This window comes from Dendronephthya gigantea, unplaced genomic scaffold (assembly GCF_004324835.1).
Source record: "Dendronephthya gigantea isolate DGI-Jeju-01 unplaced genomic scaffold, DenGig_1.0 000224F, whole genome shotgun sequence".
Lineage (NCBI taxonomy): Eukaryota > Metazoa > Cnidaria > Anthozoa > Malacalcyonacea > Nephtheidae > Dendronephthya > Dendronephthya gigantea.
This window is the reverse complement of record NW_021163234.1, coordinates 187,880-205,042: the sequence shown is the minus strand read 5'-3', so window position 1 is coordinate 205,042 and position 17,163 is coordinate 187,880. Positions and strand designations below refer to the sequence as shown.

At 36.7% G+C, this 17,163-nt stretch overlaps 1 protein-coding gene across 1 annotated transcript; it reads right to left on the bottom strand.

The window, feature by feature from the left end:
• Window positions 1–1,685: 1,685 nt before the first annotated feature.
• On the bottom strand, window positions 1,686–2,824 carry LOC114540210 (beta-2 adrenergic receptor-like). The gene has a single exon (XM_028560480.1). It carries the CDS (start codon window positions 2,815–2,817, stop codon window positions 1,777–1,779), a length of 1,041 nt encoding a protein of 346 aa, XP_028416281.1. The 5' UTR covers window positions 2,818–2,824; the 3' UTR covers window positions 1,686–1,776.
• Window positions 2,825–17,163: the final 14,339 nt, after the last annotated feature.

The window sequence follows — 17,163 nt, the reverse complement described above, 5'->3', positions numbered from 1 at the left end:
ACTGAAATGGGCAAGTTTTGTTCACTTAATACAACTGTATCATATTATTACAATTAATGCACTAATTTTACACTCCCTAACTCAAATTACATACAGTATTTGCTCCACTGCACCTTAAAATTCGAAAATACTTTTTAATTATATCTCTACTCCTTCCACTGATATTAAAACACATGCAGTAACATAATGCTGATTGTCTTGCACGTAAATCTTGTGAATGTGAATCAAACACTTTAAGTACTTCACGAAAGCTTTGTATCAGAAATATTTAAAGAATTTGAACGGACCGAAAAAGAACTTCGCATTCAACTAGCAATAAAAAAATAGGTTTAACCCTCTTTACGTTAAAGAAACTTGTAAAATCAAAGTGTCATTGCTTGTTTGAATTAGGCTTTATTCATGCTCAGATGCCATGGGCTTGTGTATAAAAACCGGCGTAGTTTTGATGTGTAATTTCAACTAGGCGGCCTGGAATTTGGCCTCAGGGTTCGCGACCAATTATCGTTCCATGCATTCGTTTTAGTGTTCAGTCCGGGACCGGTTGCAACAGACAAATACACTTCAAAATAAACCTGTCCAACATCATAATTTTAGCGGTTCAAATTTAAAAGAGGTTTAAAGAATTTTGAAAAAAAAAGAAGTGAAAATAGTGAAGACCTTAACAAGAATCAAACCGGGATGTTCCGTATGCAGGGCAAGCGCCCCTTTCGACCACCGTAACGTTGCTGGATTCGAAAGTAATTTAGTTCTATTTACAGTGCTCAACATAGAAAATGGATTAAACAGACATGGTTACAAAGCTAGACAATAACAAGCCGGACTAGATTCCTGTCTTCCGCAGCAAATACCGCTTCGTTTGGACGCCATGCTGTCTTCGCTCTGTAAATAACCGTGGTATCATGCTTCGTTGTGGGACACATTGCATATTAGAATGGGTGAAACTGGTGTGCAATGTTCAATCTGCAAGTACTTTCTGTGCATTATCTTTTTCAGGTTCCCTGTATAACGCGCATGGAAGATTCCACACAGCAAGCGCGACTTGCTTTTTACTCGAGCTAAAGCGAGTCTTAAATTCGATCTGGGTATTTTTCGCCCAAAACTTATTCTCCCACGCGGCCAATCTTCATTTTGGCCAATCAAAATAAATCGTTGTCGCATGTATACGGGCTCAGCCGGTATTATTGGTAGCTGCTGATATATATCCTCGACAATTTGGTTTGAATTGGTTTTATTCTAAGAAACAAATTGCAACATATTACTAATCTTCGCTTATCAAGCTTTACAAAATTGACATATCACATTCAATACTTAGCATATTACAAGACAAACACAGCAAGTTGCATGTTACATACAGTGCATGGGATTTTATTTCACTTAATTAAACGGGATCATCGAAGCAGAATAAAAAAATTTTTAAATAAAAACATTTCGTTTGATTTATTTGATAACAAGGGGAATTTCGTTTTAGACCAATCAGCAAATTTGTTTTTATTTTAAATAACCCAATCAGAATGCATAAATTTTTATAAAAAGTACAATATATACCATTTTACATGAAGTATTTAAAATTTAGGCATTCTGATTGGCTTTGCCTAAAATATGTAAACAAATATGGCGATTAGTTTAAGACGAAATTCCTCCTTGTTTTATTTATACTATCGAAAATAAATACCTGGGACCCGCAGCCTCTCTTTCGGCCCCCCAGAGAAAAACAAAAATTCTCATCTAATTTGTTCCACAGAAGTGCGACATAATTTACATAAACGAGGCGAAGAGCTAAAACATGCTTTCAATATCAGTTTTCCTTGAATCACTACTACACAATTCAGTTTTTTCAATTATTAGATTTCCGTGGTTGCACTTGTTAGCAATTTTATTCCGTTTTTGCTGCAGTTCTCCTCTTGTACTTTGTCCCCAAATCATCCCTCTGAACATATTCTTGAAAGCAATTTTATAGGTCTGGTCAAGACAAGCATATATAAATGGATTACATAGACTATTTACAAGTGGAAGCACTTCTATTACGTAATTCGTGATAACATGACGATGCCATGAGCTTGTTGAATCTTCTTGTTTTGGATCGTAAACGTCGGGGTTATTTAACATGTCAAAAAGACGAACAACAATTGGTATCCAGCAAAGCATGAAGACGCCAACGACGACTAAAAACATTCGTATAACTTTAAGATCTTGGAAGAAGCCATTTCTGTGCCGGAGTTGACTGTTCGCTTGCCCTAATTCACCATTCTGCAGCATTTGTCGTCGCTTATGAACAACATGGAAGATAAGGCAATACATGACCGCCATAAATATGATTGGTAAAAATATCGATATTACAGAAAAAGCAATGTAGGTACTCGACTTCATAGTAAAACAGTCGAGGCCTTTTGTTAATCCGTTGCTTCCTGAATTCGGAGCGGCGGCGTACGAGGCAATGACAGCGGATATAATCCAAATAAAGCAAATTATCTTCAATGACGTGGAAGTCCTCATTCGTGTTCTATACTGAAGTGGTTTGCTGATTTTAAGATACCGGTCGAAACTAATGAATGTTAATGTATAAATGGATGTCACAAGGGAAAATATACTGATCCACACTAGGAAACGACACAGATGGACATTGCGCTCATTAATTTTGAAGTGCGACAGTACTAGCACAGGAGCCACGAATGCGCCCACCAAAAGATCAGCGGCAGCCAGACCAGCGACAAAATATTTATTCGGTTGATGGAGACTCTTCTTTTTCCACGTCACAACTAAAACCAAAGCATTTCCCAGAATTATTAAGATGCCGGTAAACGTCCCAACGAATATCATTACCGATTCTATGGTTTCGTTTCGTTCCATGAAATTGTCTTTTGTTGGACTCATGTAGTTACAATCTGTATAATTACTTTGCATCCTCACTGGCAATCCTGGCCGATTCTAAATAATATCAATATCATTGGTAACTCCTTTTAACATTTACAAATTACATGAACCTAGTCGTTCTTTGTATAAAAATTTTAGCCGAATTATTTCTATTTATTATAATATGCAGTGTTTTATTGACGAATCCGCCATTTTGAAAAGCGATAATAACACAAGTACGATTATTCATGATAATAACACATGTGCGATTATTCATGATAATAACACATGTGCGATTATCGTGTTTGATCCATCGATCTGGAATCAGGAAGAGGGACAAAAAACTTTTCAAAGGCAATCACCTGCCAAAAAGCCATTTATAAGTAAATCACAAAATCGTTATCAACGTTTCGACTTTAATATCTTCTTCAAGTAAACTAAAAAAACAAGCATCTACTTTTATCCCCGAGCCGTTGGGAGCACCGTGCGAGGGACTAATACCGCTCGGATATTTACACCCACGATGCGCAAAGGATATTTACACCCACAATGGACCTCATGTCATGGGCGGTCCTCTACGTTATGCGCATGCGTCACTGTGAACTTCTACACTTTTCATTTTTCAAACGTGCATAACTGATAGTGGTTGCATAACTGCCATTTCGCAAAATTTTGATGAAATTTTTAAATTTATATTTTCATAAATATGGAACATATATTATATTACATTAGAGGGAAACTCGAATGGTCAGGACTTTTTTCGTTTTAACAATTAAGTTAACAAGACCAAATTTTCGACCAAAATTGTGTAAAATGAAGTCGGATGATTTTACGCTTGATAATATTTCACCCGGCACAGCTTTAAAAAGTCATCATTCTTTTTTGGTATAAACAAAATTTAATATTCTCAAATGTATTTAACTATAAATCTGAATGTTTTATGTGATAGATTACATTATAATTTGATTTATAAATTCCAATGACAAAAAGAAAATCAAATCAAAATATTTGCGTGCAAAAACCGGTCGAGGCGTAAAATAAAACTTTGGAAGTTGTATGAAACGTCTGATGTGATATTTCATGGTAATTAATAAATAAAATAATTTAACGCTAACTATAAATGAGTAACTTAACATCCAGAAAAAAAAGAATCTTTACATATTTTTGCCATTTTTTTCACAAAAATATGATGTTAACTCATAGGTTACCCGAAAATGTGTTTTTTCATGACATTAATCCACAATTAGCATTTTAATCCGTTATAATTTCCATTACAAGAAGTAGCGCACGCACTCATAATTAAAAAATGTCAATGATCTCTTATGTATAAAATATATACAAGGTTGGCAAGTATATTACTGTATACAAATAATATATCAATAAACAAATACATCAAAAACACTTGATTCGCCCAAGCAGCGCCCACGTCAACACAGTGTCAGCCAATCACAGGGCATAAATCTGTGAAATTTCGCTAAATTCAGCCTTTTTAAGACAAAAAATTACAGGAAAGATGTTTAAAATTTACTCATGCTCATACTGAGCTGTTTTTTTAACAGATTGAAGTGTTTTTGATGTATTTTTTATTGATATATTATTTGTATACAGTAATATACTTGCCAAGTAATATACAGACCAAACACAATTAACATACCCATCCAAGTAGCAAAATATAGTTTGTTCATCCACTAGCTTTACTTCACCAGATGTTACCTTAAACCCAACTTCTTCTTTTCTTTCACTTTCTTTTTAACAACATCAGTAATATACTCTTTTATAGATAAGAGATCATTGACATTTTTTAATGAGTGCGTGCGCTACTTCATGTAATGCAAATTATAACGGATCAAAATGCTAATTGTGGATTAATGTCATGAAAAACACATTTTCGGGTAACCTATAGTAAACTTTGATTCTTTGAAAATATACCGCCCTTGCGAGTTGCTATGACTACAGTGCTTCCACGCGCAGAAAAACATTTCCATACCTCATTTCCCCAAACCTCCAACCCACAAAATTTTTTTAACTATCATGTTACCATCCCTGGACACCGCAGAAATTGGTGTTGGAAGTCAAATATCTCATCAGTTGCTCACATTTGAATCCTAGTATTCAGAAACTGCTGTCAAAGAAAATACTATCAAATAAGTTGAAAACAAGTTCAATTTTTCTTCCAATATCGGTTTTGGAAACTTTTGAAGGCTCTTCGTATGCATCTGCCACCGTAAAATGGCCATTTTGAGACATTTTCAGACATTTTCAGATGATTTGTTTTTGCCGTGTGCAAGCTTCAAATCTTTTCTGCAAGATATATTTTGTTGAGTATTTATAAATCTTTTAGCTTGCCGAATTTAAAGTCTAAGTATTGAGAATTACGGCTAAGTCTACCAATTTCCGCGGTGTCCCATCCCTGTAGACACGGCGGAAATTGGTAAAATTGAGAAAACTTCTCAACACTTATAGGCTTTAAATTGGTAAAAAAAAGATTATAGATACTACACAAAATATGTCTTGCACAAAAGATTTTTAAAAAGCTTGCACACGATAAAAACGAATCATCTGAATTAATAACCTTGGGTATACTTTAACCAACAAAATGGCCATTTCACAGCGGTCAGATGTGTATGATGATCAAAAGATTGCATAATGCGTACTCGGAAGAAAGACCGAATTATTCAATAGTTTTCTCTTTGATAGCGACACAGCAATGCACAATGTGAACCAGTGAACCAATGTGAACCATAAACACCAATTCAGTCTGCGGTATACATATAAGTTAAAATGTAAAGTTATTATCATTCGGTATTTTTCGTGCAAAGCAACACTTTGTTGTAGTTTTAGAGCTCTGAAAGTGTACCGGTTAAGAAAATAGAATATTGCCACCTGCATGTGTCCAGTCAATCATGATCTTAAGAAATTAAGGCAATTTATTATTTTCATTCGATATAATAACTCCAGATCGGCTGTTTTTTGCGAACACTTACTCTCCGATTCCTATAGTATATCAGTGGTTTGCTATTTTGAAAAAGAATTCTGTGTCACTCAAAAAGCCACCAAGAAATTTCTTGATCGTGTAAAAGCAGCCAAACCTCTTTAAAGCTTGGTTTTCATATGTCACTGACAGGCGGCAATTAATTGTGTGTGGTGGGTGACGAAGCACATTATTTCATGCACTCTTCGTCGGTGACATTCTCTGAACAGGTTTAATTGAAAGGCAACGGTTAAGCCAATTTTCTATTGCATGTGTCCTGATAAGTCATTTTTAACCGATGTTAAATATAAACTGAGAATGACTTGTATTAAATAAACCATAATATAGCATATAGTTGATCAAGTTTGTTTTTTTAGAGGGTGCATGTGCGCGATCGATTACAGTCAATTACCATTACTTCTAATCGCTTCTTAATTTTGTCTGTTATGCGGGATCTTAATCAGGAATACGCCTCCCAACCCGATATCGATGCTTCCTATTCCACTTCCGTGGAAAGTTATAAGTATAGGTAAACAACGTGCAGTAGCCTTTATCAATAATTTGCAGTGTAGGTACATTGCATAAAAATTCTGAGAAAAATTTTCTGTACAAGCAGAATCTTATATGAAAATGCTTTTAACCGCCGTTGAAATCATACCGGCGAGTCAACCTTGATTTGCTATACTCCATTGCTTTCTAAATTGGGCATCAAACCCATAAAATAACTTCGAGATAATGTTGAAATAGATTAAACACGAATAATTAAAAAGCAAGTGCGATACAGTCAGCATGTAGTCATTATCCTCTTTGTAGTTTAATAGTAAGGATAATGTCCCAGAGTCGCAGTTGCGTAAGTTTGATCGATTCTTGCAGGAACGCGTAGTTGCCTTCCTCTCAATGCATGTCCCGCTTTGGCTTTAAAACTTGCAATATTATATAATATATCGTTCTGTCGACAAATATCCCATATTATATAAAGGTAGGGAAGAGTTCTCTCACCTTTGATATATATGACCCACCCACACTTGGGAATTCCGCTGAACTGTGTACAGAAATCAAGCAATCAAGCTCTGCGTCTTTTATTTCACGAACATGCAGGACTTAACTCTTGGGTTGTTTTAGCATAGGCGGCACCTGATAATTGATAATTAGCAGGTAATTGACGTCACGCGCGGTGTTGACGTTCATATGAAATATCAAGCCAGAGGTATCAAGCCAGATGAATATATATTCATGGCGGGCTAAAGTGTACGTGCGTAATCGATTTTTATCTCAAAATGAAATGATTCAGTCCTTGCAACTTTATATATACGTATACGTCTTATAGTTTTTGATACTAGAAATGACAATGATTATGATTTAGTTTTACCCGCGTGCTCTTATACGACAGTTTATACTGCTGTTTGCAGATCGGAAGGCAAAAAAATATTGATGTTGACATACCATTGTGGATGGCGCACGACTAAAGTTGCGGGAATTCATAAAGAGTTTTATTAACACTGCGGTAAAACGTCAACGCACGCATCAAATCTGCATGTAAAAGGCATTAAAAAATAATTGTTCTGAAAGTTTCTCTTATAAATGGCAACTCTATAACCTAAATAAGTGATATTGTGTGTCTCTCAAACCATATATCGAGCGCATAAATAATATAAACGCTTCTATAGATACTAAGGATATAAACAGAAAGAAAGTTCAAGAAGTTTCATGCGACAAGGACTTTGCTACATGAACTTTAGTTTAAAGTGGAGGTGAATTTCATTAAATATAGCTATTAGATGATACCTCAGCAGAATTTTTTAAAGTGGCCACGATCCGTTTTGCCAAAGTGGTCAAGTGGTCGGTAATTTAAGAGATAATACTGAACCCATGCAAAGCATAACTTACGAAAAATTTGGCCTTAAATTATATCTCATGCGGTAAAAACTACGTTGACTCTGAAAAGCCAGTCTGACTCATGACAGAATTTGTGAAATTGAGCAATCACGAATAAGCGCTTGCAATAAATTCTGCAAATACAATTAGAAAAATTGTTATCAATAATCTGCCTTTCCTCCAGTTTCAATGCATGTTGAAACAGACAAGCTTGCGCACCGAGCAAATATCCCTCATCTTATATATTTTGACAAATTAAATTTCACTCGCGAAAGTTTAGTTGACAAGCGCATTTACATGTTCGTGACAACTTTTTTTCTTGCTCATACCCAATATTAACGACTCGATCGTATATGACCTCCACAATATCGCTGTCTAGTCCAATCCTTTCTGTTTCGAGTGATTATATACATTTGCATATAACTATAAGTCCCCAGCCTCGTTCCCAGGCCCCTTTAAATAAAATAAATATAGGAACACTACAGGTTCTTACATAGATCAGTGGCTAAGCTGAGCGAGCGCGCAAGGAGTTTTGGGGAGGACGCGGGAAAGGAAGCTCCGTCGATTGCTCCGTCGCGTCCTCCCCATTTTCTACACATTTCTGCCCCATTCACGAATATTTTACCTGGTTGCACTATCATAATTAATAAAACACTAAAACAGCGGGGTTTTTACCTGTAATTTATTCTTAGTCCGAATCAACAATCTATAATTATGTATTTTTAGAGCCTATTCCACGTCGTCTCGAACGCGCGTGCATCTTTTTCATCTGCTGGCAGATAACTGACTTATAGTGACTGCAAGTGAGCCTACGGTGGTTAACAAGCGGTATTCATTTGAATGTATTTATGTATTAATAATTGATGTATTTTTGGATGTTGTTATTAAACAAGGTTTTCATTCGTTAATACTATGTTTACTATTTTTCAAACGTATAATAAAACAATTATTAAATTCGGTTTTTGTGATATGCAGAGTTATCAAGGTCTCGCTAAGCTCTGCATATCACAAAACCTCCATCCAATAATTGTTTATTATCATGTAGCAGGAGCCTTCGATCGCTAGTTAATATCGACTATGAAGACTGAAATGTTGGTTCCCCGTCAAGTTATATGCAGTCTGCATGGTGGTGATGGTGGTGATGTCAATTAAAGATTTTAGCCTAAAACACACAGCTGATGTCGCACGTGTGGGGTTGGCGGACAGAATATCGTTTGCTTATTGATATTGGTGATGCATTATACACTGGCAGTCAAAAAGAACTGCTCAAAAGTTACTTTTTACGACTAAATACAGGAATGCATAAATTCACTCTTTTGAAACTATAAATTAAATGAAATATGTACAATTTTTGTATTTAGTATTTGGTAGGCCTTCCTCTCGCCTTTATGATGGCTTTACACCTGCGAGGCATGCTATCTATCAAGTTCCTTAGGTTATCTTGAGGGAATTCTCTCCAAGCAGTTTGGACACTGGTTCACAGTTAATCGTTATTTTGGGAATTTTTCTCTTGAACCATAGTTTTAACATGTTCCCACAGATTCTCTATCGGGTTGAGATCTGGTGACTGTGCTGGTCAGTCCATGACTGTAATTTCCTCTTCCTCAAACCAATTCCTTGCTACCCTGGAGGTATGGCAGGTGGCATTGTCTTGCTGAAATATCCAGGCATCAGGCAACATGTGAGTTGTGGGAATAATTGCATTCTCCAAGACAGAAATGTACCCAGGCCAGTGAACTCAAAAGAACTGGAAGGCTACCTCCTGCCGGAGATTTGAAGCCAAATTTTGGGGTCATGCCCAGTCTTTTCACGCAACTAAACACGCGGTTTTTTGAGACTTCAAAAATAATACTTCAACATGCAAGCACTAAAAACATCTTTTAGAGATCATAAAGTACGTTTTGCACAGTATTTTTACGATAAAAGCATCCGTGAAAACTACAGAGTAAAGTATACTAAATTTATCTGTATCAAACTCGCAATTAAATTAACACATAACAACAAAATATATATTTTTCGTTTTGTTGCCTGCAAACCTTTTTGAAGTAGTGATCGTTTTCGAACAAACTGTTTACATTTTCCTAATAATTTCACCACGCCGCGGTTCGAGGTATGCTTTAATCAGCATTGATTACAAAATTATAGCCTAAATCACTCCTGAACAGGCCCTCGCGAGAATGTCTCGCAACATGTACACGCGTGTCTGGAGGTAAAACACGCGTGTCTGGACGTCAAATTTGGCTTCAATAATTTTGGCTATTTTAATCAGGAGGTAGCCTTCCAGTTCTTTTGAGCTCAATGACCCAGGCCCGTTTAGCCTACCGTTCACCTTAGAGAGACATCTAGTCCCCCTTGAATTCATGCATCCCCATACCATTATTACGCCACCGCCATGCTTTACCGTTGGTTGTACACAATATTCTTTGAGGTCCTTGCCAACCATTCTCCTGACATACACCCGACCATCAGTCCTATGGAGTAGAAATCGTGACTGGTCAATAAAGATTACTTTTGACCAGAGATGAGACGTGGCTTCTTCCTTGGTTTGCAGCCATTGAGACCAGCTTCTTCTAACCTTCGTTGGGTGGTGGAAACAGAGATATTGACTCCATGCTCATTTGACATCTCTGCTTTAATCTCGAGAGCGGTTTTAAAGCGATCAGCTTTGCTTTTTCGAACCACAATGTTGTCTTATCTTCTTGTTGTCTTTCTTTTCCTGCCCGGTATCTTGCAATCTTTAACGCTTCCAGTCAGTCTCTTCTTCCTGAGTATGTCACTGACACTTCCTTGGCTGCAGCCAACTCTGCTAGCAATCTTGCGTTGAAAGTGGCCTTCTTTTGACAATGCTTTACTCGACGTTCAAGATTGATTCTTCTTACCCACTAAATAACTTTTGTTGGAACTGGAATAAACCGACTTTTGATTAACGCTTATCTACGTCAAAAGATTTGGCGAAGAATGTGGGAAATCACGAGATAGCTGTACTATTAAGCGCTCTTGATTTCTATGCTCCAATACTTATGATAAAGCAGCGGTTAAATGTAGTATAACAACTGCACAGACAAAAATACTTTTAATCGTTTCATCGAGAAGTGTTTTATAATACGAAGTTGTCTATTTTAGGGAGTTGATCATACCACATTTGAAGCGAACATGATTTCTATATAAATTAGAGATGATAGTCGATACGGGGTTCGCCCTGATGGACTAATATTTCATAGAAAATTACCTGCATGCATCGTGTGTGCATATAGCTAATTTGTTTCTTCCCCTGCCCCAAGATGGAGCCGTTAGCGAAAGTATAGGGGAAATCTCACTTATACCCCTTATTATTATATGTGTATAGAGATTCATGCACAGCAGAATGATGAAATAAAAATCGTATTTCACCGTGCAAATTAATTTCATGCAATTTGATTGGACGTACGATGTTTTTCACGTGTGAAAAAATGCCATACACGGCTTTTGATTGGACGTACGATATTCTTCACACGTGAAAAATTGTCGTATGTCATTTTGGCGGCAATTTGTTTACATTTTCTCTCAAGATGGTGTCGAAATATAGGAGTGAGATTCAAAACATAATTCTCATATTCAAGATATTTTTACATTCAGCATTCTCAAATCTTTCGGAAAGAATGTCTAACTTCTATTGAACAAAATTACAAAGAAACTGAACGATAATAAATATGTTTTCATGCATAAAGTTTCGATTTTGTTGCTCGCTGTGTTTTTGTATATTAAAAGCGTGTCGTTATCAAATTGATCTCTATACACATTTAATAAACAAATTACTTCATGGTTGGCTCGTTTGTACGATTTTTATTATGCACTCGTTGCGACGGATCGCAAACCCACTCGTTCGCTGCGCTCACTCGTTCGTATTGCGATCCTTCACAACTCGTGCATAAAAATCGTACGCACTCGCCAACCATGAAGTAATCTCTATTTAATAAGTGTGATATTATAAAAAATATAACGTCCATAATTATTATGTGTGTTTATTGATAAACCTTTCTTTACAATCAAGTTAATAATAAATAAGTGGAAAATGGCAATCGCAAGAACTAAAGAGAGCACGCACGTCGGAGTACATGCATGCATCGATGCACGTTGGCCGATGAAGGCTTGCATGATAATTGATTCAAAAGAGTCGCAAACATTACATGCGTGTGAAAATAAATGTAGTTGGTCAATGCCAATGTCCATGACAGCAAAGTGATAACATTTGCATTTAACTATGAAATGTGAACTATTGCAGCAATGCGATTAATTACGCATTTTAAACATCATGAATTGCTCGCCTTCAAGTCAGATAACGTGACATTACCCTTCAAAAGGTTAATAGAATACCGTGACACTGAGTTGGGTAGGGATAAAATGCGGATACGGATTGCGGATGGCGGATGCGGATGGGAAAATGCGGATGGGAAAATGCGGATGAGGGGATAAAACGCGGATGGGAAATTGCGGATGAGGGGATAAAACGCGGATGGGAAAATGCGGATGAGGGGATAAAACGCGGATGGGAAAATGCGGATGAGGGGATAAAACGCGGATGGAAAAATGCGGATGAGGGGATAAAACGCGGATGGGAAAATGCGGATGAGGGGATAAAACGCGGATGGGAAAATGCGGATGAGGGGATAAAACGCGGATGGGAAAATGCGGATGAGGGGATAAAACGCGGATGGAAAAATGCGGATGAGGGGATAAAACGCGGATGGGAAAATGCGGATGAGGGGATAAAACGCGGATGGGAAAATGCGGATGAGGGGATAAAATGCGGATGGGAAAATGCGGCTGAAGGGATAAATATGGCTGTGTCCAACTTGCGAATTTTTCTTACGATCGAACAAGTATTGAGGTTTTTTGGCACTATTGAAGGTTATTGTTCGGTTAATAATTTAATATTAAAAGCAATATTCGCTGACGCATCCAAAGCCGTTCGCTGGCGAAAATAATAAAACTGTCAAGTAGGCTATTTATAGATAAATTGTACGTAAACAAAACAATTTTATGTTTATTCGTATTTTTGGTTTACGTTTTTCTGCATGCCTATTTGTGACCATTGTTCCACTGACCCACAAGAGATTATGAAAAACCATTTTCAATTTTATTAAACTTCTTAAACAAGGTGAAAAAAGCTACGCGTGTTGATTGACGGTTTTATTTAAACAACCGAACCTACGCACCCCAGTTATTACAGAGCTCAGTGAACAAAAAAAGGCGGGAAAATGAGAATTTGCGTTTGAAAATTGCAATGTGATTAATGTGATTTGCATGTATGTAAATGGCGTTAAAACTACCTATTCTCAAAGCGGCTCCATCGCCCTCGAACGACGGAATATTAATTGCTGGCATCAAGCAAATCCCGTGGGCAGATGTTGTAGAAAAATCAAAAATTGGTAAAGGCAGTTTTGGGGACGTTTCTTTGGCAAACGTGAAAGATAAGCTAGTCGTGGTAAAGAAGCTTAGACGTCAGAAACACAAGAAGGAAAGAGATCTTTTCGCGAAAGAAATACGAATTTTAAATAATTTAAGGTGCAAATATATCGTTGGCGTAGAAGGTTATTGTTCCTACCCTGTTGCTGTATTTCTTGAATACGTATATTTCGATTTTACCCCCCTTGGGATTCCAGATGGTGGTTGCGTATCATCTTTGTCCGATTTTCTGGAGTACATGACCCAAAGTGATTTTGTGGAACAAATGCCATTTCTTCAAATGAAGATTTGCAGTGATGTTGCGGCAGCAATCGAGTTCATCCATCAAGAAGACATAGTGCATAGGGACATAAAACCACCTAATGTTCTTGTCTCCAACCAACATTATTGCCACTTGAAGAACCAACAAGAGATAGAAAATACATGGGCACAAGAATCAATTATTTGTAAATTAGCAGACTTTGGGGAGAGCAGATCCAATTTACATCAAACTGCAACCCTAAACCACACCAGCACAACCAATCTTCAAAGAGGAACACTTGTTTACAATGCCCCAGAATTTGTGCTTCCTTGTGAAGGAGAAACCAAGGTCTATTCATTGGAGAATCTGAAAAAGGGTGATATTTGGTCCATGGGAATGCTTTTTTTTGTGTTAATAAACCCAAATTTAGAATTCCCATACTGTCAAGAACTAGAGAAACATAAAGTGGCCAATGCTTCTGAAGCAAGACATGTCTTGGAAGAACTTTTAAAACAGCATAAAAAGCCAATGCACTCTGATACCTTCAAGTTCCTTCGGCTGTCAACATGGTCCCTTGTGGATAAATTGTATGAAGCATGTACTGCATTTGAGCCATGTCAAAGATTATCAGCTGCACAAGTTTTGACAACATTAAATGAAGAAGCACCTAAAAGTTTTGAGAGCAAGTCACCAAAGGTATAACTTTAGTCACTGAATTAGTATGGATAATGATAGTGTGGGTGGGGATTCATTGTATTTTTGGCTAGAGAGTATTATAATCATAACCAAAATGTTAATTTTGTAGCAGTTTACAGACAATAGCCACATCAGCATAACAGGTTGTCCCAAAGATCAAGATAATACAAGTGTGGTTGAAGTACAGTAAGTGTTCTTTGCCAACTGAAATATGGATGAAAATTTATATAACCATTTATGGTTATAAATTTTAACTCTGAACTTAATTTTTTATATTATATTTGAATATTTTGAATCATGCAGTAGCTGTTATTTATATTCATTCCTTTAAAGACAAAATTGCAATCTTTGTATTATTTATTAACTAACTAAGGTGAAGGATCAAAATTATATTTTTACCCCTTTTTTTATCATAATCAAAATGTGAGAACCTTTTCAATCTAGTAATCTTCTGCCTTGTTTTACTGAGTTGTTTTCTTTGCAATAATCAAATCATTTCTGCACTTAATAGGGAAAAGGGTGCAGACAGTTGTGGTGATAAAATATCCACATGTAGTGAAAATGATCATAGTGAATGTGGTATGTTTTGTAGATGCTTGTTTGATTTCTTTTGCTTTGTCTTATATATTACAAAGTGGCTATTCATACTGGAACAGCATGTATGTGGCATATATATAGGCATCTTGGTATAGGGCATATATTATAATTGTCAGCTAACTTCTGTTCAAGAAACATGAAATGTTGAAATTTTTCAGACGATATTGAAAGAGATCAAAATAAAAAAGCAAGATATAGTCTGGAGGTGGATGGATTTGAAGAGATCCCTTTTATACCATTGAACGTGGATCGAAACAATGAAGGAGCGAAAGTAAATGCATTAATTTTGATTCTTTTATATTTCCCTTTGATTTGATACTTTCTCACGTATTGTTTTGTTTCATATCGTCACGTGTCGAGTAACTTCGTGAGTCGTTTTATCATCTAATTATTTTGTGCGAATTTATGTAGTAAAAAGAGCTCACGTCTTATTTCAATCCGCATCTTTTACTTATTGCGATTTATTGTATAAAACAGCTAGATGTTTATGCAGAAAATTATGGCGCCTGAATACGTCTGAGTTACTTTCAGATGATGCAAATGCGTTCATGACCTCATTCGATTTTTTCCTGTTACCGTCTTTTAGTTGAAGAAGAGAAGTAATTCCGAAACATCAAGCAAGAACGAGGTTATCTGCTCTGGAGCATCCAAGCAGAGGTATTTTATTGATATATATATATTTGTTAACGCAAAAAAGTTACTAACCGTGTTGGTAATATAAAATGATATGTTGGTAATATATAGATGTAGCTAATATAGTCATACACCAGTTATGCTATTTCTTATCTAATTCATTAACATAGTAAAAACTGCTACCATTAAAAATTTATCCGCACATTGATGAATTTCGAAAACAAATTTCTTTGTCCATTTTCTGTATAATTATTAAGGTATGCAGGGGAACCTTACAGCGGTGACACTGGCTTACCAGTGTACGAATGGGCTAACAAAATCAAGAGTCCATTAGAAGTCATGGAGATACTCCTAAAACCTATGGATAGAGCCAAAGTTTGCGAAAAAGTTCCAAACTATGTGTCGAACAATGTGTGCTTTTTATTGGACCGAAATGAACTAAAAGCAGAGAGTGATTGGAAATGTGACGATATGGGGTCGTGGAGAAACAACGGAGTACAACGCCATCACTTCGGAATCCACGAGGGAGATATATTTCCACTTGGCAATGAAGAAGACATTCCAAACAAAGACCGCCATGTTCTGAAGCGAATGTATTTTAAGAACAGCAACTCAACCGACCTGAAAAAATTAGTTTCCTATGTAGAAGGTATGTTAAAGAACGGTATTTCAGAAAAGACACAACGAATAACCTAAAACTACAATATCATGAAGTATTTGGAGGTGTAATTTCTATAATTTATCCTCCTTTCTAGGTTTCCCACGGTGGATTTTCATTCAGTATGTTTTTGACCACAAAGAACATTCAGTCACACCTGTTCCCCATGGGAACAGCAAACGTAAGCACTCTACGCCTTATGTTCGGGTAGAAGAAAGTACAGTGTGCACACTTAAACATAAAGCGGCGTTGGAGACTCCAAAAAACGCGTATCATTCAGTTAATGAAGAACAAGGTGGTCTAAAAAACGCGGCATCAATTAGCGATCTACCCCGAAATCGAGCACAGGCGAAATATAGGAGACGCGGTTATACAGAAGCAAAAGACTTTAACCATATTGACTCCTTGCTAATCTTATTAGAGCAATGTAAGAGACAACAAATGCAAAATGACGAACAGGCGTTCATACGAGAAGTTATCGGAGCTCCAGAAATGCGATGCATTTTAGGGTTTGACTTTCAGTTTCAAGATGTGGCCACATTCTGCACCGATCCAACGAATTTCACGGTATTTGGGGCAGACCCAACATTTAATCTGGGCAAATTTAACGCAACAGTTACCTCCTTTACGAATCTGAAAGTGGTTAACCGAGACGGTGGTAATCATCCAACAATGATAGGCCCCATTCTTCTAAGCCAAACAAAATCATTTGACTCTTACAACCAATTTTTCAGCAAGATTGTAAGTCTCAACAAAGGGGCACGTGGAATTTTAGCATTTGGAACGGATGGCGAGGAGGAGCTGTTCAAAGCGATGAAGTATAACTTTCCTCATGCTATTCATCTGCGATGCTTTGGTCACTTTAGGGACAACTGTAAAGCACAACTCAGGTTATCCAATATCCCCGAACAAGCGCAGAAAGAAATCTTGTATGATATCTTTGGGCGAAGAATTGGAACAACTTGGGAGAAAGGTCCGCATTAAATATATTAGTATTTCATAATATTAAGAACAATATTTAATAAATTATGTTTCACTACATCATATAGCTAATGGAAACAAATGACTATTTGAGACGTAAAATGAACTGGATTGGCCTAGCAGTTCTCTGCTTTTTAACATTGAGTATTCTCTTGCTATAAATTCTTGTGACAGGCCTTCTAGACGCTGATGACAAAGAAGACCTAAAAGCAAAGT

Bases quoted from the DNA above. Each gene is read 5' to 3' on its own strand.
- LOC114540210 (XM_028560480.1), bottom strand. From the start codon at position 2,817: ATGATATTCGTTGGGACGTTTACCGGCATCTTAATAATTCTGGGAAAT.